This window comes from Centroberyx gerrardi, chromosome 15 (genome assembly GCF_048128805.1).
Source record: "Centroberyx gerrardi isolate f3 chromosome 15, fCenGer3.hap1.cur.20231027, whole genome shotgun sequence".
In the NCBI taxonomy this organism is placed as follows: Eukaryota; Metazoa; Chordata; class Actinopteri; order Beryciformes; family Berycidae; genus Centroberyx; species Centroberyx gerrardi.
In genome coordinates, this window is record NC_136011.1 from 9,131,967 (window position 1) to 9,154,516 (window position 22,550).

The 22,550-nt window shown below is 43.5% G+C and overlaps 1 protein-coding gene and 1 long non-coding RNA gene across 2 annotated transcripts in view; both read right to left on the minus strand.

Moving 5' to 3' along the window:
- Positions 1-719: 719 nt before the first annotated feature.
- LOC139929630 (phosphofurin acidic cluster sorting protein 2) overlaps positions 720-22,550 on the minus strand; it is a 48,212-nt gene continuing 26,381 nt past the window's right edge. The window contains exons 3-24 of the mRNA XM_071922578.2: positions 21,244-21,333; positions 20,491-20,616; positions 18,803-18,965; positions 17,258-17,349; positions 16,816-16,896; positions 16,386-16,445; positions 14,287-14,438; positions 14,053-14,146; positions 13,018-13,101; positions 12,150-12,274; positions 11,824-11,956; positions 11,614-11,718; positions 11,111-11,217; positions 9,000-9,154; positions 8,763-8,873; positions 7,240-7,342; positions 4,889-4,931; positions 4,751-4,793; positions 4,159-4,297; positions 3,714-3,937; positions 2,893-3,006; positions 720-2,653 (exon numbers count right to left, since the gene is read on the minus strand). Of these exons, the coding sequence (XP_071778679.1) occupies positions 2,538-2,653; positions 2,893-3,006; positions 3,714-3,937; positions 4,159-4,297; positions 4,751-4,793; positions 4,889-4,931; positions 7,240-7,342; positions 8,763-8,873; positions 9,000-9,154; positions 11,111-11,217; positions 11,614-11,718; positions 11,824-11,956; positions 12,150-12,274; positions 13,018-13,101; positions 14,053-14,146; positions 14,287-14,438; positions 16,386-16,445; positions 16,816-16,896; positions 17,258-17,349; positions 18,803-18,965; positions 20,491-20,616; positions 21,244-21,333 (2,460 nt within the window). The 3' untranslated portion in view covers positions 720-2,537. The remainder of the gene's footprint in view (positions 2,654-2,892; positions 3,007-3,713; positions 3,938-4,158; positions 4,298-4,750; positions 4,794-4,888; positions 4,932-7,239; positions 7,343-8,762; positions 8,874-8,999; positions 9,155-11,110; positions 11,218-11,613; positions 11,719-11,823; positions 11,957-12,149; positions 12,275-13,017; positions 13,102-14,052; positions 14,147-14,286; positions 14,439-16,385; positions 16,446-16,815; positions 16,897-17,257; positions 17,350-18,802; positions 18,966-20,490; positions 20,617-21,243; positions 21,334-22,550) is intronic.
- LOC139929633 (uncharacterized) lies at positions 15,098-15,460 on the minus strand. Its single transcript, XR_011785422.1, has 2 exons — positions 15,400-15,460; positions 15,098-15,341 (listed from the first exon to the last, which is right to left on the minus strand). It is a non-coding gene; the product is annotated as an uncharacterized LOC139929633 (long non-coding RNA).

Consider the following 22,550-nt stretch of genomic DNA (forward strand, 5'->3'; position numbering starts at 1 on the left):
ATTGAAATACACTTGTCATTACGCCCTTTTTGTATTTTAAAGGGCTAACTCGCATGACAAGTTCCCTCCGCGCGCGACTCCGGCCCGGCTAGCACTTCACAGCCCGGGTTTTTACAAATCCACGAGGGCCAGGTCATCTCCCAGCTGAGAGGAGAGAGCGAACACTTCAAAAACCAGGAAACAAAGACAAGTCGACTGTACAGTCACAGGCAGACACGTACGGTGGTGGCTGTTGAAGCTTTTCAACATCGAGTGGCAAAACAAAAAAGTAACAGAGAGCCGTGATGGTTTCTCAGACCTCAGAAGGCGCTTAATCCCATCCACATAAACATGACATCCCTACTGAAAAAGGGTCAAACTGAAAACAAGTACAGCCTTCTGATAACTAGTAGGTAGTGGTTTATATTTCAAACATGGATTCTAACACTTCACCTCAAAACCAAAAGGGTGTCCCAATTAGAGCTGAAAGGTGTATAAAACCATAAGAAAGTGCATTACACAGTGGGAGAAATGTACGAGAAATTACATATCTAATAGTGTTTGCATTGTAGAAATCCAACTTCATAATTATGAGTTATGGAAATATATTTGGCATTTAAGGTGAGAAACAAAGCTAAATTGTTTGTGCTTTCAATTTAGTCGAGGGGAGGGGGGGATTTGCGATTCACAATAGTACATCTTGTATATTTATATACAATACTAAAAAAGCCAGCCTATCAAAGCTTGTAAGTCTTCACTTTATAAAAAGCAACAACAAAGAAACTCATACAGAAGGCCCTTTGTCCAAAGGTTTCCTATTGCAAAAAGTTCACATAAGTAACACTATTCAGGGAGTACCATCAAACATTTATCACACCTACACAGACACACATAGGCAGTGACTTGGGACATCTGGCAACACTCCAACCATACGCTTTTTCCACCATGAAATCATTTCAAAAACAAGTTAATACTTGCACTGCGCTCGACAGTATTGTCAAAGCACGTTTCAAGTCGGGCCAACTCATCCTCATTACTAAATGTCCAGAAATAGGCCTACACAATACTGAATGGATTACCTATCTGATGACAGTACAGTTTAGGTTATGTTTGTACTACTTGCATGTCCAGCCACAGTGAGGCTGTGTTAAGGGACACAATGGCAACTGCTTGTTTAGGATGTGCATACTTACATGCATAATGTGTTCTGATCTGACCAAATGTGGAGCACTTTACTGTATAAAGTTGATGAAGTTTCTTTTTTTTTTTCCCTCAGTACTCTCAGTACTGATCTGACGACAAATACATTTTCTGTATATTTTCAGCGTAGTGTGAAGTTTAGCCAAGAGACGTGTCTAGCTGAAAGCTCTGGTGGTTAGACTGTAATACAAACTTGACTTTGGCACATCACTACACATGTGGTCTAATCCAGTAATAGATAAGTTACTGCAGGTCTGTGACACGGACACTCTAGTAAGCCAATACATCTTTGCTTTGTGACCTAGCTGAACACGAGACCACTTTTCACAAATAAGTGGTGTAAAAGCTCTAATTATTCTAGTCAGAGTAAAAGGCCAAATTACACAGCAACTGGGAATGAATTGTAAAAAACAAATCAGGACCTTGTAACGATAGACAGAATGCAGTCACAACTAAAGGGATTCATACATTTGGCATTCAGCTGTTGGAGTTGAAATACATTATACTGAGTATCAGGTTACCCTGCTTCAAAGTGGTTATAACTTTACAGGCCTCCAGCCTTAGGTAATGAATCTATACTGACACCTATACAAGAACTTCCTTACACTGATGAACAAAGGATTCATTTGATGAACTGTTTACATGTTACAAATGCGTTATAGCTACATTCATAATAGCTACCTTCAAAAATACCTTGCTTGAATTGTTTTCGATTTGCTTTAGGTACACAGTGTGCTAAAAAGCAACAAGGCAGAAAGAACAATGTTATGTGTTCCTCGCTATAAAAATTACGCTTTTGAGAAAAATAAAGTAAGGGACAAGTAAGAAAACAGAGCACTGAGTTAGAAGGGAAGGATTCCATCTAGATTCACAGCAATATTCCAACTTTCAACAACAAACACGAACACAGTCTCAAACGATCTCACACACACCACTGCACATCACCAACACACTCCTCCATTGTCTATAGAGTAACAATAAACGTAGGATTTCACAGAAATAATAAAATGTTAACAAAAACAAAGTGCAAACACAGCTGCCATTATCGAAATGTGGCAAATTGTCAAAAACCTCAAAATACTTCCGAGGTGGCAGCACAAATCTTACAAAATAGTACTTGTTCTTTTTGTAGTGTGTAAAAAAACAACAACAACCAACAACATCAACATCGAGAACATCAAATCGACAACATGAAACTTGGATTGTGTGTTGAACACGTGGTTACGAGTCAGTAAGGTTTCCACAGGAAAACTATTACTGCCGGGGCCAGTTGGCGTTTCCTCGACGTCTCCGTAGCCTCTCCTCTCGGTGAGACAAGTGCAGGGGAGAGTGTGGCGGTGAGTGGGCGGTGGCCGGGGTCACATGGGCTTAGTGTAGCCGAAGATTCCCACCGGGAAGTGCTTGACATGAGTCGGCCACTGGGCGGCCAGCTGGAAAAACTTGACGTCATTCCACTCCACTCCGTCGATAGAAACTGAAGACCGAGAAGGATTGTAATGTAATACATGAGCAAAAAGGATGGTAATTTAATTCAAAGAGAACATCAAAAATTCAATAACTCATGCTTGTGAATTTGGACTAATATATTAAAGAGTAGACACCCTATGTAATCGTGAGGAGAGATTTGTTGTACTTGGCATGTCCACTAGATGGCAGTAGAACACCTCAACTGTGCTGCAGTGTGTGTGTGAGTGTATCCATGACTGGCCTCACCTCTCAGCATAGTGTGCTGATGCTTGGCTGTACAGATCAACCTGCTGATACCGTCAATCACTTGGCTCTTAGAGTCCAGCTCTTTCTCCTTGGGCTTCTTGCTGAGGAAAATCACTGTAGAGGGAGGCAGAGAGTGAGTCACGCAAAAAAACAAACACTCTTCCTCGCACCCTTATTTCTGTACGTGGCCCTTTCCCGGTAAAGAAATCTTCCTTTTCCTAGCATGTCTCCATTATACATGCACATTCTTAGACAGGAATATTTATTACAGATTAGAAAACATGGCACAAAGCAGAGTCCGCATGCTGAAAGCTGCTCCCAAGGTGTATACATTTATTAACACTTAGACATTATGGTTATATTTTACTGTCAACTATTTTGTGGTGCTGGCACTATGCGTGGTATGTGTTTGGGGTCCGGTGGCTAGTTAAATGACACAGCCCTTTAGGGAAGTGCGTGTGTTTTAGTTGGTGGTTTTCAACTGCCTGTTGTCTGATGAAGAGCACTGCGCTTGAAATGTCACCTGTGTAGGTGTTAATACATTTATATTTATCATATTCCTGGGAGCAGCTTTCAGTGTGAGGACTCTACTTCAGTTACATTGTGGCTTTGAGACACTGCTTATTAATAATGTTGAGGATCTAGGAATTAAAATGTATTCTACTGTTGCACTGGATATGAGCATCAGCTAAATGCCTTAAAATGTAAAACGTAAGCATCATGCATACCCCCATTTTGTAATGTATGATTACTAGATACCATGATTTTTATTTACATTCCTTCGTACAGTGTGTGTGTGGGAGTCATATTCCCTTGTGTACCTTTCTTGTTCTTCTCCTTGGTGACCACAGTCATGGCCATGCTGGGTGGAGGGGTGAGTTCTCCGCCACAGGGCAGGCGGCTGACTTGCAGCGAACGGAAGTTACTCTTCAGCGTGTTCTTCAGTCCCACGTCTCTCTTCTCTCCCTCCCTCTTCTTCTCCGGGCCTTGCCACGTCCAGTAGTCCACCTGGAGCCCCATCACCTCGCCGCCTGAACACGGAGAACTGGAGACGAAAGAAAAGGTGGTGGAGTTTAGATTCCAGCTCAAACACAGTTCACATTTACAGGCACAAGGCAAAAAAGACTACTGTGAGATAAGAAAACAGTGTTTTGTCACCGGTACAAAGCTTATTACTCAATTGTCAGCCATTGAAAGACTAGGATTTGTTTCTTTTGTTGTATGTATATGGCAGATAAAGTTGAGTATAAGTGAGTCTTGTCGTACCCAGCTCCAGAGAGGGCGGTGGAGACAGAGGGAGACTGAGGGGGCGTTCCCCCAATCTCCTTCCCATACGGACCAGCCGACGGGGGCGTTGGGGAGGACAGGATGCTTGTATTGCCCCCCATGGCATCATCTGAGTCCACTGCATAGCAGGGGGGAGGAAAGAATGTCATTCACAAGGCTTTAAAGTGAATAAATACATAAATAAAAAGGTATATATTACTTGCCTGTGTTGAAACACATCAACCCTGGTGATAATCTCAACATTTTGGAGCAAATTTCATGGCATTTCAGACAGTAAGTCTGGGTCATTCTCCCCCTTCTGTCTCAACACATGTAACATCCTCACTATTAATCTACATCAGAGCTGGGTTGACCCATGTATCACACAGACACTCCTCCTCCATGTTCCTCATCCACTTGTTTGTATCGCTCACAATTGCGCAGTAGGCGGAGAATGGCTCACATTAGTGGATAACATCACACTTTGAGGTAATGGAGACTCTTGACTGCAGTAACCTGGCAGAATAATACTATCTGTGTGTTTGTACCTGCTGGGAAAGTTAGCATGCGTATAAAACAGAAAGAGCCTTACCTGAAGTTGAGAGGCTGTGCTCCACAATCCCAACCTTCACCACCTGCGAGAGGAAAAGGTGTCGGAGTAAGACAACAAAATTAAGAACAGGATGAATCTGTTGTCCTAAACAAATCCTGTTGTAAACCAAATCCTTACCCCGATAAATGGCACAAATTTCTGACAGGAGTCCTCGTCGGGGCTATGGACAGAGAGAGAGAAGAGGGGCTGTGAGTCCGGCCGGGGATGGGTTTTAACACTTCAACACTCCAGAGGTGCACATGAACACTCAATGGCCCTGGAAGGATGATGGCCTTTGCATGGCCTACACCATGTCCCATCGCAGTGGAGATGGCACATGACTGGCTGGGTGGAATGGGGTTATTCTGGGGTCACGCTACAATGAGATGAATGAAAGGACCGCTCCTTACAACCAAAATAAGACACCGTCCCTCTTTAAGAAGGACAGGGTTGGGATTATTATTTTTTTTAGATATGGGAACAACAGTAATAGTTAGCTTGGGTCCAGTGGTTGTAACCGTGTGGCTGTTAGGAGTCAGGAAGCAAACTGTGGCTGTTGCTAAGTGTCGAGCACTGAAGGACTGAACAGCCGTGACCTTTTCCACATACTAGGGCTCTACTGAGCACTGACTGTCCCTTTGTTCCTGTGCCATCTGAAGGGATTAAGATTTATACTGTGCATTTCACTGCAATCACCTGCACTGAAAAAAACCCCAAAAAACAAAAACACGCTCGAGGAAGATCACTGCTGTCGCCAAGCTTGAAATACAGTTAGCATACCACCGTCAGGTAAACTAAATGTACTGTATAAGTGTTTGGGACACCAACATGACTCTGCATTACCATTGAAAAAATTGTATAATAGAGCATAATTAGTATGATAAAGCATAATGCAAGCTTGAATTTTAATTCCTTTGACTCATATTTAAATATTTCTCTGACCTGACAGTAGTCCAAGACATCAATAACATTGGGTACATGGTTTTGTTTTCTGGTAGTTGTAAATGTAGCCACCACTAATGCTAAAAGAATGGGAGTCATGGGGCAACCATGACATTTTTCTTGGTCAGCTCACCTTTAAATCAAGCAATCAGCAATGACACTTTTACTGGTTTGCTTGCTTGTATCTTAATCTAAATGCAGATGATTTTGCCCAAAATTTGAAACATCTTGCAGTTGCACCAAAGCCTTCCATTCATTTATTATCGGTGATGATATTGATATTGCTGGATGTTTGTGCTGCCAGAAAATCAAACATACATTCCAGTTTTGCCTGGTTCTTCGACTACTCTCAAAGAGCCATCAATACCATGAATAGCTGGGGTTGTTTTTAAGGTTGTTAGGCATATCTTCACAGCAACAACACAGAGGACTGAGAGTAAGAATCAAAGTCACACCAAACCAAGGACACAAGTTGGGATAGTGCAAAGTGAGGTTACAGTGAGTATCGAGTGTGAAAAGGGAAATGTTAGACACAGCAAGAAGCTCAAGCCAAATGGAGGAGAGAAAATAAGGAGGGCAGAAAACAAGAGTTGAATTAGATACCTGATGTAAAAATCAAAATACAAACTTCTCTTCCTTGAATGCAAACCAAAGGGAAAGGGGGAAGAAGGAATGCAACAGTGTTAAATTGTGTGTCGTATTAAGTACCTTCTGACCACTAGGAAGCCACTCTGACAGAGAGGGGAAGGGTTCAGTCAAACCTCAAAGAAAACAAGCAAACTAACACACGGAGGCAACGGGCAGTTCGTTTAAACGCTGCGAAACCAACAGGAGTGCGTCTGTGTTTGTGCGTGTGTCTGTTGGCGGGTTCTTGTCAGACCTCGTCAAAGCAGAGGTCTGCACTGACCTGAAACTGAAGCCCTAGCCCCACTCGAGTCGGACCTATTTATTAACAAGCGCGAATTCGCAATAGCTGCGACCACGTACATGCATGCGTACGCGCTTGGGGAAATGTTTGTGGACCAACCAACTGACCGACCGACCGACCGACAGAGCGAGCTATAGAGCTGCTGGTCGCAGCTAAAAAGTGAATCCGAAACGGGCCCAAACCTGCCTGTCAGGCTCAGGTCAGGAAGCAGACCTCTGTGTCAGAGTAAACAGCAGCTCTACTGAGGAAATGAACTAACTGAGGGTACACTATCACACATCACAGCAATCTGTGAGAGTGTGTTTATTACTGTATGTGCCTATATGTGGGTGTGTGTTTGCATGCATATGCATCTGTATATTTTCCCCATGCAATTTAATCTGTATTCACTTGATACAGCGATCAAGTCCTGAGGATGGGCTGAGCAGTCGTAGCCATTTTTCTTCCTGAGACTATATTTTAACTAGAGAACACAGAGGAACATTAACATCAGTGCCACAAGTTAAAGACCATTCCAACACAGAGACATGCTTCAAGAGAACAAACCCATACATGCGTACACACAGGCACACAAACAGACCTGAGAATGCATAAAGTCATATAATCAAAGTTACTTTACCTCTTCTGTTTGTAGGTGAGCATAGCTTCTGAGATGGGGAACTGGTGGGACACGTTGGCACCCGCCAGATACTGAACAACTCGTCCTGCTACATCTATGTTATCTGCCGGGAACAGAGAGAAACAACGGTAAGCACCCTGCTTTTCCTGCACAGTGTTGGGCATTGATTGTCCGACTAACAAGATGCAAGCAAATTGATGCAAATGCTAATTCTTACAGTAGAGCGCTAGAGGACCGTGTGCGTTAATCATTCACATTCCACTGAATCGTGTGTGTGGGGGGTGTCTGTGTGTTGAGTGTAAAATGTCATTCGAATCAGACATGGGTGAGGTCAACCATAGGACACACAGGATTGTGTGTCAAACACAAGGCCTGTGGGCCACATTCTGCCTGGCGTACATTTCTAGATGTTTTGACATTTTAAGAGGGTGGAAACACAGACTGATTTTGGTTGTCAATTCATTTTGACCCACTGCTTCTCTGCAACTGAATGTGCCTCTCCCTCTGAAAGCAAGCACTCAGAGGGTTGAGTGTTGTGCTGACAGGTAACGTCAAAGAAAAAAACATGAATAGGCCATTGAGGAGAGAACCAGTATGTTTTTAATCTAGCCATCTTTCACTTTTCCTTGTGACTTGGTTTTGAGATGATTCAATATGGTATGTGGGACTGTGTCTATGGTGAGTAATATTTTACCAAGTGAATTAGAAAGTAAGGTTGGGTGAAGATTTCTAGGCTCTTTTTGGCACAACAAGTGAGAACTGAGGAGGTGTGTGGAGAGAGAGGCTTGAGCATAGACGTTTGTGTGTGCATGTGTGTGTGAGAGCCAACAATTACCCTGCATGTGGGTGTGCAAACTGCATGAGGGTGTCAAGTTAATTGAAACCTAATTAAAATAATGCTTCACTTCTATAAAAATAGTCCTATAATAAGGCAATTACAAAACTGAATGTCTCATTTTCTCCCATTTTGATTAAGCCTACATTTTATTCATTAATTTACTGGCTGCCAGATGGCAAAGAGTAATGAACTGAAGTTTCTAGCTGAAAACCACAATTCATACGAATTAAGTGAGAAAACACAAAGAAAACAAGGTGTGGGACCTCAGCATAATGTTTGTTTTCCACAATGACGTATCCACCCTGCAATGTCATGTGAAGTTTTCAGTGGGACTGACGTACTTGTGATAGAGTTCGACAGCCCTTGTGGTAAATGTTTGAATCGGAGCTCTGACAGCGCGGTGGTCTGGGAGTTTGGATGAGCGCTTCCTTCAACAAGCAGCTCCGGACGGTTTATAGGGCGGAGGAGCGGTGCGATGACACGGAGCCATTCGCAAGGGCAAAGCAGGCTGCAGCTGTCTCTCGCAATTGGACCAAATCTCATCTTCCCCATCCACCACCCTCTGACCCGTGCTCTGACCCCCATCTCTTTCTCGTTCATGGTGGGTGAACATTAGACGCGCAGACTTGCTTTATAGCTGGACACCAGAGCTGTGCATCACTGAAGAACATGAGCTCGGTCCTACCTGAGGCGGGCCGTTCCGTCCTGCAGAACAGCTCCCTCCATGCAGTGTCCATAAAGATACTGTTGAACCTGCTGTCAAAGGAGGCCACGTACTTGGCCAGGGGATGAGAACCTATGCATGAATGGAGAACAATAGATTTCCACTAAGTTCAGGTATAAAACAATGCTGGAAATATTTGGCGAGCTAGTCAATAACTGGTATTTGCAGTAAGGTTTGTGCTAAGCCCAGATGCCTTACCTATAGGGATGACCAGGAAGCGTATGTAACTGAGCCAGTCGGGTGTCTTGTTGGCCAGCTGCTCCACAAAGAACCTCAGGATGGTGCTCAGGTAGCTCTGGTCGCCTGCCACCGCCACCTTGATCGTCGGCGGTGTCTGTGCATTGCAGTTACAGCTGCAAGGGTTGTAATAAGGAGATAGGGAATGAGCAAGTGAGAATGAGATTTAGATTGTGACAGGAAGAGAGAGAGTGTCAGAGAGAGTGTGAGAGAGAAAAGAGAAAATGTGAATGTCTGAGACAAAGGTTTACGCCTCAGCAGGGTTTTTCCTGGCTTAAAATGAGTCTTTGCCGGTACCCCTGTTGTGAGGGCCAGATGATGTCCTATATTAATTTGCATATTAGTGGCACTTGCTGTACCAATTTCGAGGTATCTGCAAGTTTCATCAAGTTAAAGCTAAGTCAGTTAAAATGAAATATAAGACTGATTTTGTCACTGAATTGAATAGGAAGATGGGGAAACTAGAAATAATCGCCTCGCGGTTGTATGCCTCCGCCAATAAACTTTGTTTTATCATTGCAAGGACAGTCTTTATTTATTGAACATATATAATTAATGTGATTATTAGGTCAACTTAAAGGATTTTGGTGTCTGCAAAAGTAAGTGACAGCACTTCCACCGTTTTTGTAGAATGACCCAAGATCGTTTTCTCAGCTACAGTGGTAAGCAAAACATTATGTCACAGTGAAGTTGACCTTTAAACTTTTGGATATAAAATGTCATCACTTCATCATATTATCCTATTAGACATTTGTGTGAAATTTTGTCATAATTAGCGTATGAATCCTTGAGTTATGGCCAAAAACGTCTTTTGTGAGGTCACAGTGACCTTGACCTTTGACCACCAAATTCTAATCAGTTCATCCTTGAGTCCAAGTGGACGTTTGTGCCAGATGTAATGAAATTCCCTCCAGGCGTTCCTGAGATATCGCGTTCATGAGAATGGGACGGACGTGAGGTCACAGTGACCTTGACCTTTGACCACCAAAATCTAATCAGTTCATCCTTGAGTCCAAGTGGACGTTTGTGCCAAATTTGAAGAAATTCCCTCAAGGCATTCCTGAGATATTGCGTTCACGAGAATGGGACGGACGGACGGACGGACAGACAAACAACCCGAAAACATAATGCCTCCGACCACGGCTGTCGCCGGCGCGGAGGCATAAAAAGCAACAACAGATGCACGAGAAAAACAGCACACCAAGAAGCTGCAACATACTTAAGACCTCTAAAACTGAATTTAAGACTTGAAGGTTGTATTTAACAGCATTTAATAACTTTTGAGACCTTCAATTTAAGCAATCAAACTCAAGACATTTTAAGACTTTCAGGACCTGCAGACAGCCTGAATTTGTTGCTAAATGCTATGGGATTAAACACATTAAATGTGCATTAAGTAAGGTTGTACTGTGCCATAGCACAAAAATGACCATAATATATCTGTGGGGTTTTGATAGGTTTGTTCAATACCAATGACTCAACGTTTTCTTTGCGAGGTGCTGAGATTACTGGCTTTCAAAAACTCACCCTATGCCATTCCGTTCCCTATGCAGGAAAAACCCTGCTCAGCTAAAGCAGTGACAGCACTGAGCGAGCGTGTTAACATCAGAGGAGTGTATGGCTCTACATGACATGGCCCCAGCTGGAGTAAACAGGTTGACTGAGGAGCAGGTGTGTAAAGAGTGGAAAACTCGCTGTTCGGCTGGATTAAAGAGAAACAGACTTGACAGAAGAGGCACGGCAGACTGAGGCAGCCTCGTCTCCCACTGACACGACTTCCTGAGGAGATGGCAGCCGAGTGGATGGATCCGAGAGAGAGAGAGAGAGAGAGAGAGAGAGAGCGAGGACTGAAACTCAGTCTCGAACAGGGGAAAAGGGCACATTCTGAGAGAACGAGTTCACAGACAGGGAGCACTTCAGCAGATGTGAGTGACTGCATCCTGGAATTCTCTGGCAGCGGGCCGTGATAAACACACATGTCGAGGCCGCTTTGAGATGATGAGCAAGAAGATGAAAACTTTCCGATGGCTTACGCCTTTCAAACAACGTGTGTGTGTATGTGTGTGACTCACAATCTCTGGATGCGGGTAACGATAGTGTTGAAGGCAGCCTGAACATCAGCAGCAGAGCAGGTGGACACAATGGGCTGGCTCTGATCATGGAGCAACTCCGCTACATACTGCACAGAGACAGACATGAGAGGGACAGGGTGAGTTTATGGATACACACCGAGAGGCGGGGCTGAGCAGCCAGAGAAAAAGCAGGAAAAACACGCTGCTGGGCTACACACAGCGTGTAGCTCCTCCAAACATGTTTATGTTTGTTTTTTTGTATTCTGTCTTTTTGGAATGATGCCAACCAAGCTGACTTTTACATATTTGGCTGACTCCGCTGTCAACTGTAGGAGTTAATAACTTTGCTAATGTTAACAGGCATGAAGACAGACTGGTAGCATCCCTAGCAAGTTAGCTCTACCCAGCAAGAACCCGCATGTCTCATGTGCATCTATGTATGAGGAGCTGAGTGAGAGGGATTTTATGATTGAGGAGTTAGGCATAGGAAAACACACACACACCTGTCCTTGCCATTCCATGGTGTTGATGAGGATGATGCTCTCCGGTAGGCGTTCGTCAGAGATGAGGATCTGGTTCAACTGGTCATACACGGATTTTCTTGGAACCTTTAGGACCAATCAGAACCAGTGAGTGAGAGGATGACACAGGTCAGTGCATTTCCATCTGACAAAACAAAAGATTACTGGAGAGAAGAGCAGATCTGTCTGCACCTGTGCTATGAGCCGTGACTCGGGGGAGCACTCGCTCTCCATGCTGCTGGTCCTGTCACTCTGGGCCTTGGAGTTCTGTCTGTCCTTCATGGAGGTGCTGCGGGGACGCCGCTGCAGCCTGTTCTCCATTTTACTGAGGAGGAAACAAACCGCAATGGGGCTTAAAATACACGGCAGGAAGAGAGAGGAAGTGAAAGAACTGGACTCAGAGGTTTGAGGAGCATTCAACAAAAACTCGTCCACCGTAAAGTCTGTACAATACAGATGCTAGCATAATGAGAGTTATCTTACTATTATGTTTCCAGATGTAGTGTTCAGCAGTGTACCTGGGGGACATGTGGTTCTGGGACTCGGTCTTGCAGAGCTTGCCAACAGTGCCGGCCGGTCGTTCAGTGCTGACATCCCAGCTGCTGCTCACCTCCCCCGGCCCGCCATCTTCAGTCTCTGTCTCCTAAAGCAAAAGGGGTGAGCAAAGATAACCTAAGAGGGCCGCAGAGGACAATGTTGATGCTTATCATACACCACAGCCACCGTCATGTCCCATTAATCTTCAACAGATTCTTTCTCTGGCTTTTGGTATTCTGTATTCTCTCGGTATTTTGTATGCGGCCAGCGTATCGAGGGCGAGAGTTGAAAGAGGTGAGGCAGGGAGGGAGGCAGAGAGGTGCTGGCTTAGTGGATGATTGAGCTGAGCTGTTGAGGCTGGGGGATAATGATGCGAGCCCACTGTGACAGAGGAGATAAAAAAGTCATGGTCTCTCAGCAGGCGGCTGGGGAAACGCTGTTCCTGCAGCTCAGATATTCAGTTTGAACTGGGTTACTGGAGCAGCCTTGCATGCTGGTCGGAGGGGGAGGCAGGGTTAGGAGAGCGAGGTTAGACAGACCCAACAGCACAAAGGCAACAACAAACACAAACACGCCTCTTTCGTTTCCTCATCAGTCAAGATTTAGCCAGCATGGGGCTGCCTTCTGTGGTCGAGTCATCCATAATGGATGACTGTGCTGTTTGGTCTGCCTGCCCTCGCATTCTCCCTCACTCTTTGCTTTTTCTTGGAAAACAACTGAGACCCATGGGAGGAAAGGACACTGGAGACAGGGGAGTGTTGGAAGGATGAAAAGAAAAAAAGAACAACAGGGAGAATTCACAGGGGGATACAGTGGAGAAGTAAAAATGCTGCCGTTCCAAAAACATACCCCAACGGTTGTGTCTGTGATGCTGTCGTCCTGGTACCTGGCCCCTTGCACTTTACATCTGTCCACAGACAGGAACTCTCCACTCTGCAGGGAAAACACACACTTTAGAATCTTTTAACTATGGGGCATGGCTTTGGTGAATAAAAGTCGCAAAATTCGACAGCTCCAAATGGGAGTGCTATGCTCCATCTGTTCAGGTCCAGATTGACCAATCTTAAGATGTGTAAAAGACCAATTTCACAGAAGCGGCTCCACGCAGTCAAGCTTAGTGACAATGGCAGAGCTGGCAGGTATAAATATCTCCAAGTACGGTGGCTGACAGCCTGCACAGGCTTTGAAGCTTGTTCCCTCTCTGGCAACGCTGATTTCACTAGAGCAACCTACTGACAAGTGTGTATAAACCCCGACTTTACTTTACTTTACTTCAATGTTAGATCTAACACTTTCCATTTTTGCCTGCTTGAAATGTTTATGAAGTTGAACTGGAGACATTTATTGAGCAAAATGGTGGGCTATAGCAGTCTGTAATGCTGCAGGCTGTTTTATTACAGGCTAAAATGGATTCCCAGATATTTATAAACAGCCCTCCCTCTCCCATCAGACTCAACATGTCTCTCTCTCTCTCTGCCCTTGTTCTTTCCAATAGACCATAAATCTCAGACGAGGAATTCAGGGATAGCTCCATCCAATCTTCTCTCCGGGCCTGTATGTTTTTTTTTTATGCGTGTGTGAGTGTGTGTGTGTGTGTGTGTGTGTGTGTGTGTGTGTGTGTGTGTGTGTTGATGGGGGTGGAGGGGTCGTTTAGGGTCCCTCCCTATAAATACTGGAGGGCTGTGGGGGTGGATAGAGTAAGGGCTAAGTGGCGCTTGTGCTCAGAATGTCTCGCCTATAGTATCATGGTCCCAGCATGCCTTTGGGAATCCCTAGACTACTATAAAGATAATGGATTGGCAGGCATTTAAACAGGTGCTAAGGGGCAATTCACATGACATTCTTTTACATAAAATAATAAAGAGTGTATGGTCATCAACCTACAGGACATGACAGCTCTCTGTGCTGGCTCTTTTGGCTGTGTAGGCTTCCAATCTCTGTCTGGGAGCTGGAGTGAGACATCCCTTCGAAAAACGGCCTGAAAACGGAAACAAGTATTTGAATTTGAGGGAATGAACAGACAACTGGATGTATGACTTATTTTCAGTCACACGTAATCGAGTCTACATGGCACGCATCCCCCAGAGATGTGAGGTAAGAAATCAAGTACGGCCATACTTGAGTTTGGGCTTGGGTGTGCTGAGGACGCTCTCGTTGTCCTCCATCTCCGGCCCACTGTCACTCTGGTTGTACACCTCCAGGCTGTCGTAGAGCAAGTCCAGATCCTCCTCCACCTCCTGGGTCTGGTCCACGGGGTCGGAGTCCAGGACCTGTCGCGCAAGAACGAGAAACACATCATCAACACATCTGTACACTGTAATAAGGTGTCTGTAATTACGGCCATGGATTAAATAAAGAGCGGGGAGTGGCTGCTGCTGTGCATTAGCTAATCACTTACAGGGCTGTGCTAATGGAGCTTAAAGAATGAACGAGATGCATTGACGGCTGTAAAATGAGCGAATCTATGCTATAAATACATCCATGCCTTGGTCCTGAGCTGGCCAATTAAAAGGTAAGTGAGTGCTAGAGGAGAGCCAAGGTGCTGGGCCTTGATCTGCCAGCTGCACGGAGGGGCTGTATATCATAGGAATTGCACACAGGCAGGTTGGTGGACTAATCAGGTGATTAATGCCACTCCATAAGAGCAGGAGCTGGCAGGGAGCAGATAAACACAGTCTGTCCCCTCTCCTCCTCCTGGCCATGTATTTATAGAGCTGTAGCCCTGCACACTGCCCAGCCACAAGGAAGGGATTAGAGACAGGGAACGTGATGAAAGATCATCGGGCCACCTGGAAGCTTCTAGAAACATCCAGCCAAACACAGGTCAGATGGCCTACAGGCTCTTGTAAGAAACACTGGGTTAAACCTCTCACACGGGTACATGGGTCCAAACTGAATTATTTTTTTATTTATTTTATTTTATTTAACCTTTATTTATCCAGGTTAGCCTCATTGAGATTAAGAATCTCTTTTTCAAGAGGGACCTGGCCAAGAAAAGCAGCACAAAGTTACGCCACAACAAACATCTCATCACATTACAGCATTATACATGATCAACAAACATTCAGTGTTTCATATAAAAGCAATTTAAACTATGAGGAAAAACAATTACAATTTTCACCATCCTCCCTACCTTTAACCATTGTTTTAAAAACATTCAATGAGACCAGCTCCTGTAATTTCAGGTCCTTCTGGAGCTCATTCCATGCCATAGAGGCTGAGAACTGAAACGTCTTTTTACCAAACTCTGTACGAGTCTTTTTTACATTCAGTACAAACAAGTTTTGTGAGCATAAACGGTAATTTTTGTTAGTCTGCTGGACAATGTATGTACATAAATAAAATGGGAGTTAAATATATATTAAAATATATATATTCAATATAGAGCTAAAGAGATTAATAAAAAAGGTACTGCAAATCCCCATTCAGTCTGAAGACCTGTATAATTAAAAATAGTACCAAAGGGGGAGCCAAGATAGAACCAAGATATTTGTTGGAGCCACCAGTGGACTGTTTTTGTAGTCATAAACAATACCATAGACAAGTGCTCTAGATATCTCAATTAATCCCATAGATTATGCAGTCGTATGGTAATTATTATCATCATTATATAGGCCTAACACAGCTCATCTACTAATGGACATCTAGGGTAGTTGCATACAAATGGCTTATGTGCTGCTGATGGCCTGATTACAAGCCATTATGTAGTAAAAACCCACAGAAAACATTTATTCAGGAAGACTTCAGAAAGAGAAAAATAAAAACCACGACCCTGAAATAGGACAAGCGCATGAGCCCCCCATTTATCATTAGATTAAGTGGTAGAGAATGAGGCTGTTAATGGATTCACCATGCAGATCACTGCTAATGGCAATGTATGAATCATACATCCATGAGCACAGAGGTAATGCAGCCTAGCGCCATAATGATGCTTGAACCTCTATTGTGGCCATGATGTCTTCAGTCAGGAACACATTAGCAGTGATGTGGCAATATGCTGTTTAGACAGTCAATACTGAGAAATTCTATTCGCCTGCCCCGGGGGCAATTTAATAACTGATATGTTTCACAGCTGATTTACTGAAAGCTTCGTAACAGAGATTGAGAGTCCAGGTGAGTGCATACATGGAGGGGGCATGAGCAGAGTAAATGTTACTCCCCGAAATTTCGCTACCTCGTTTGCTTTGACAAATGGAAGTATTCTTTTCACAACTTACCTCATCTGTTACCTTGAACCTCTTGAGCAAGGCCACAAACTTCTGCTTGAAGTTGGGTTGCTGTTCAGAAAAAAGGGACAGAGGAGACATGCAATTTCTATGAAAGAGAACCCCCTGAAAAAGGCAATAACTGTCGTGATTAAACAAGCATGGCAGCTGGGCTCGGGCTTATCAGTTCTCCCAGTAACTGTCCACTGGATTACTCATTCACAGCCACTCTATGTAAAGACCGTTATAATCACTCCAGTGAACACGCTATGTTCATTTACATGCTCGTCCACATCCCCTTAATGGCCCGAACAAATGGAGCACACCGTGTCCTTCCCCTTAAAAGCTTGTATGACGGCAAACACAAGTCTTGAGTTATTTTCACAGTCAATGATTGGCAAGTCTAAATGTCCATGCGGAGGAGGGAGAGGGAGCAGCTCACCCTGGTCATGGAAGTGGTTCGGATCATTTTCCTCCGGGCTTTCTTCGGCTTCCTGACCTCGTCGTCTTCATCATAGAGATCCTGAAATGCAGAGAAGGTTTTGGCAGTCTGGATGAAATAGCCTATCTCATAAATATCAATGTACAGGTGCACCTACATTTCTATCTGCATGCATTCAAGCTGAATATAGAATATATATTCTTATACAAGCTGAATATAAAAATATTTCTGACAAATATTTTGTGGAACCTTAGTCCTGTACTTAACCATGCAACACCACATATGGTGACGTGGGCTGTCTGTCATGTCTGTTTATGTTTCACTGGTATGTGTGCATGTTCATTTACGTGTGCGAGTTATGTGATTTTATTGATTTTATTTAACTGGGTATTCCCATTGAGATGTGTGTGCTGTCTACACCCATGCATGTTCTGGCACTGACCTGGCCATGCACTGCGTCATCACTCGCTTCCTGTTCTGACGAGTAGCTGTCATCGTCCTCCTCAGAATAGTTATCCATGTCTGGGGAGCGGTCTGAGGAAGGCAACCCGCAAACACACACAGACACTTGTCAAAATACGGGTAAGAACATGTCCAGTATTATATTAGGCAGCACTACATCTCTACAGATTCAAATTGGCAAGCTTCCCACCGAGACATCTTTGTTTTTTTTTTAAACCTGGACTGAGAGAGGTCGAGTTTAACTGGTGACCTAAAAAAAAAAGCCGAGCAGAAATCCAAGGTCACTGCCTTATTAAACATCAGTGTTGAAACTCATACAAACTGAAATCTCTGTGGGAATGAAGAATGCCTATAGGAAGTCGTTCGTTCCAACTCAAATCAAGCCTCCTAAACTCGAAATTAAATCTAGTCTACTTCTGTAAATGTCATACTTGCACTGTGATCGGTAGGCTAAGATGGTCTATGTATATGAGGTTGTTTTTAATTTGTTTAATGTATATTATGCTCTCTGATGTGCACTAATGCAATTTTATGTCATGGGTGAGGCCAAAGACAATTTTCCACCTGTGTGGACAATACAGTTCTTTTCTATCCTCTTCTATTCAAATCTATCCTTCGACATTCAAACTGTTCAGTCTAATTAGCAGGCATAATGAACAAAATCCAGTATGCGGTAAAGCAAAAATATATAATTTTCATAGTGCATAATTAAACACTGAATTTGCTTGTCGATACATGCAATGAAAAGCTTATCAAATGCAAATTAGACTGTCAAGCACTTTCTGAAATGCATGTATAATATTTTGATTAAGCTTCAACTACATTTCAGTTGTTGAAACATTTTACTGTTAAGCAGATTTCACTGGTTTGAATGACCATTCCTAAGGGGTTTGGATTTAAGAGACTTTCCTGCACATTTGACTGCATATGACAGATCAGGTGATAAAAGAGCTTTGTTCTGGACAGCTAATTCAAACTTCCTTTTCACTGTGAAACATCCTGTTCTATGTCCCTGGATGGGATGGATGTTATTAAGGATCACTGCAGAGGGGAGAAAGATAAACATCTTCCTTTCCCTCTGAGTGACACTAGTTTAATACTTGGTGCATGAGCTCATCTGTTATGTTTGAGCAGCCTCCTTAATAACAACCAGAACAGGGAGGGATCAACTTAGCGGGATGAAGGCGTGGAGTCCGTCCGATCAAGGCCCAACATTTCCCCCCTCCAGAATTAGAGCAGTGTAAGGCAATAGCCCCTACATCTGTTCAACTCTCAAATCAACATTACAACCATAGCTGAAGAGAATAACACACCCTTGGCCATAGGTTGGCCTGGGATTAATAGAGTATATTCTGTCCTTGGTTGGGAAATAGGAGCCATGCGAAAGGACGGAAGAGAGAGGCCAGGGCAGGGAGTGCTAGCTCCGGGATGGAGGCTGAAATTACAGACAGGATTTGGCCGGGCAGCGTGGGTACAAGCCTGTCTAACAGACCCAAGTAGGGGGAGGGGAGCTGGCTGTGCCCACCTGAGGTTTTGGCCTTGCGTCCAGCCTGGCCGCTGCCGTCCTCGTGGTCGATGGGCTGGCTGGACAGAGAGTACACGCTGATCTCCGCCACACGCACTGGCGCCTCCTTCACGTTGCTATGGAGACCCAGAATCTGTCCTCCGTCTGTCGGGTGTTGCATCACCTGGACACAGGAAGCAACAACGTTAAGGCTGGTCGTAGATTCAGGGGATATATTTCCACAAAAAGACTAAAATGATTCATACAATCGTAAGAAACTGCAGTTTTACACTATCCTTCCCTTGTAATGTTCTTGACAACATTATCTTTTCTGGAACGAATACAACTGTTGCATGACTTGATATATGGATTGCATCTGCCTCAATATCAAATCCATTTCAGCTGAGATGCCTTCATGTCCCTTGCAATTCCTGTGTCTATCAGTCACTCAGGAGAGCCATGCTGAAGCTGAATGGAACAAATGGAACTTCTATAAACAGACCGGCAGGATAGGAGAATTGTATCTCTCTCTTCACAGATATAGATCCAACAAGATTGAGATGGCTTTTATTACACTGTTTTATGCTTGCAGAGATTTGCCAACTTGAACTGATTACAAGATGACAGTTATGCCGGCTCTAAATAAATCTTCACGAGCACAGTACTGCTTTTCCATTCTGAATGTCTTCATCATGATCCAAGCCAATTTGCTCATATCATCAAGTCAAACAGCATAACATAGTTTGCATAAATTGTTTGAATCAGTTGAGAAGGGATGAGCTCTCATTTTTAGCACTGTCCAGGGAGTAGTTTCAATATTTTGCTTGATAAAAGTGCTGTTGAGGGAGTAGGGCTAATTTTGCTCAAACACTGGCAGGGGGGCACTTGAGGACTCCATCCAAAGCCCAATAACTGACTTCCTCCTACATAATGCCCTGACAGATTCAAAATGAGGGCGCATGAGAGTTTACTCTACAGCTGATGACAACATAATTACCCAATGGGATACAATAATGGTCAACCTGGCTTTATTCATAGAAGTCTGTGGGTTGTTTGCTGCAGCAAGCACCATAACAACACAGCGGATGAGTGGTATTTTAAAATATAATAGTGCATTACTCTTGTTTTCAGATGTCAATCAATTCCTGCCATGGCACTAGTGTTGGAAAATAGGTTTGGCTAGACACCCATGTACAATGCATCTGATGCTGTAATTAGTATGGTATCAATGTTATCTGCACTTGTCCCTTTCAAATAAACCAGGAACATTAAGTAAGGCTCAGTAATTATCAACTGTTGCACATGCATATCCACGTATAGACATCACACAAACATTCACACTGGGTAATATAGCAGGCCACAGTCCATTACTTGCGCCCAGCATGGCTGAACACACTGTTGTTTCAGAAAAGTGCATATGAAACCAGCTCCAGATGGCCCATAATCTCACACAGCAGTATGTGTGATGAGCATGAATCATCTAAAATGACGTGTGACACAGGAGGCCTTCTCTCTGGCAAGACATGGCACATAGACACTAATAACCATGTCAATCACTGTCAAGAGACAGAATGCAATCACATGCTCAGAGCAAAATTATTTGTTTCTCACGACAAATTAAATGGCAGACAAGGCGTCATGGAATGAAATAATAAAAGGAGGCATATGGTCATTTAAAATAATGTCCCCACAAAAGGGCTATACAGTACCTCGGCCATATTGATAACTCCCACGGCCAAAGTCTTGTAGCCCAGGATGGTTCGGTTCTTGTAGCGTTTCCTCCTCTGCAACATAATCTGGAGTCTGTTGGCGTCCCTCTTCAGAAAATGGGGGTACTAACAATAAAACAAAAACTCAGATAAACAAAACCGGATGCAAGCCACATTACATATTCATCAGCCTTTAGATGAGAACTGACATCTACACAGTAGACTCATTTCAACACACTCAATTTGTTTTGCTGGCAGCAAGGAAACTAACACTGAAGGAGGGCTGTATTTTCCAAAGCTATCAGAGGGTCGAATGAGGGCAGGTTGAATGAAACATCTTGCAGAAATAAAAAAAAAATCTTGAGCATGTCCTTTAAAGCCCAAATGCAGAATTTATTTAGCCATTTGAATATTAGTTAGAATTACTTGATTCTTGAAGAATTAGTTTTGTACACGTAAGATGAGCTTTTGGCAACTATCATAACCCATCGTATTTGAAATTATAGGTTCATTTTGTCCTATGTTTACAAGCGTTACATACAACTAAGGTAAACAAAACGATTACAGCTTCAAATGTAAACCTGCTGTCACATAGTCATTGCTTGTAGCAAATGTTCAATCAATTTGAGGCTGAAAAATTGTCTTCAATCCAGTAAATCACAGAATAAATGTGACAATAGCATTTCAATAAGTGAAATTATGCCCGTCAATACCAATGCGAGATTTCACAGTGTAATGACTGAGTGCATTTACCTGTAGTGAGAATGTGAGCTCCAGATCTGTCTCCATCAGGCCACTGGGTGGGAGGACGTACTCATTTGATCTCAGAAGACGCTTGGATCCCTGGAAGGCAAAGGTTCATCATAAGTACTCCTATGATTTTTTTTTTTTTTTACATATTTGTACATATATTTACATATAGCATTTATAAATACTATGTGTAAATATCTATGCCTCAGGCACTCCCGGTTCTTTTTCCAGGTGAATTTCACATATAGGCATTCGTGAAAAATCATTCAGGCACCTTAAAAAGGTGCAATAAGCAAGATTTTTTCCTGCCCCATAGCACAAAAAGATCATAATATATCTGTGGGAGCTAGGGTTGTTGATCAATACCAATGACTTAACAATTACTTCCCCAGGCGCTGAGATTTCGGGCTTTTAAAACTCACTTCCGTCCCACACTCGCCGTTTTGGAACACAAAATCCCCCCAAATCCCACATCTCATGTTGCTTCTCATTGTTGCTTTTTTTAGGTTTCATCTACCCAGGGAACGGTGACTGAGCATGCATGCTCATTTTCAGTACCACCCCGCTTCGCATTCACACATTTACACAGATTCACACCTTGGAGCAGCCCAGTACAAACAGTCTACTGAACGATGTCTACCGAACACAGCACCACTGGAGCATGTGGGAGTTAAGTGCCTTGCTCAAGGGCTCATCAACGGTAGGTGTTAAGGGAGAAAGGGAAGGAGAGACGGGGGATTGTTTCTTATTCCCCACCCAGATTTTCCCAGCCGATGTGAGGATTCAAACCAACAACCTCCTGGTCACAAGCCTGCTTCTCTAACCTCCAGGCTACCGCTGCACTAAGCATTTTAAAAATCTCTGGCTAGGGTTCTTGATCATATAGGACAAAGATTATAATGTGATAGTTAGATAACTGTCTAGGCTTTGGCCTGAGAGTGGTGTATGGCCCAGGTGAAAGTATGGCTGTAACCTGGAAAAAAAATGTTTGGCACTAAAAGCACTATACATTGAGGCTGGCTTCAACAACGTCTCATAAGAAAAACTGAACTGTCAACTTCTTTCAAAACACACAAAGGACTTTGAGTTTGACCGTTAGCTGCTACAATGTTGCATGTTGTTGCCAAAGATCTCTGGTAGAAAGTAACAGCCAAGTGTCTTAAGCTGCTGCTCAGGATCAAATTTAGCTTCATTATCTAACGCTTGGTGTTCTGGTCACAAGTGAGAAAGACTCATCACCGAAGCACATGCTGGTGTTGGCATGAAGCTGGTGTGGCAAAATAGCACAGGGATTTAAATCCCATGGGTTA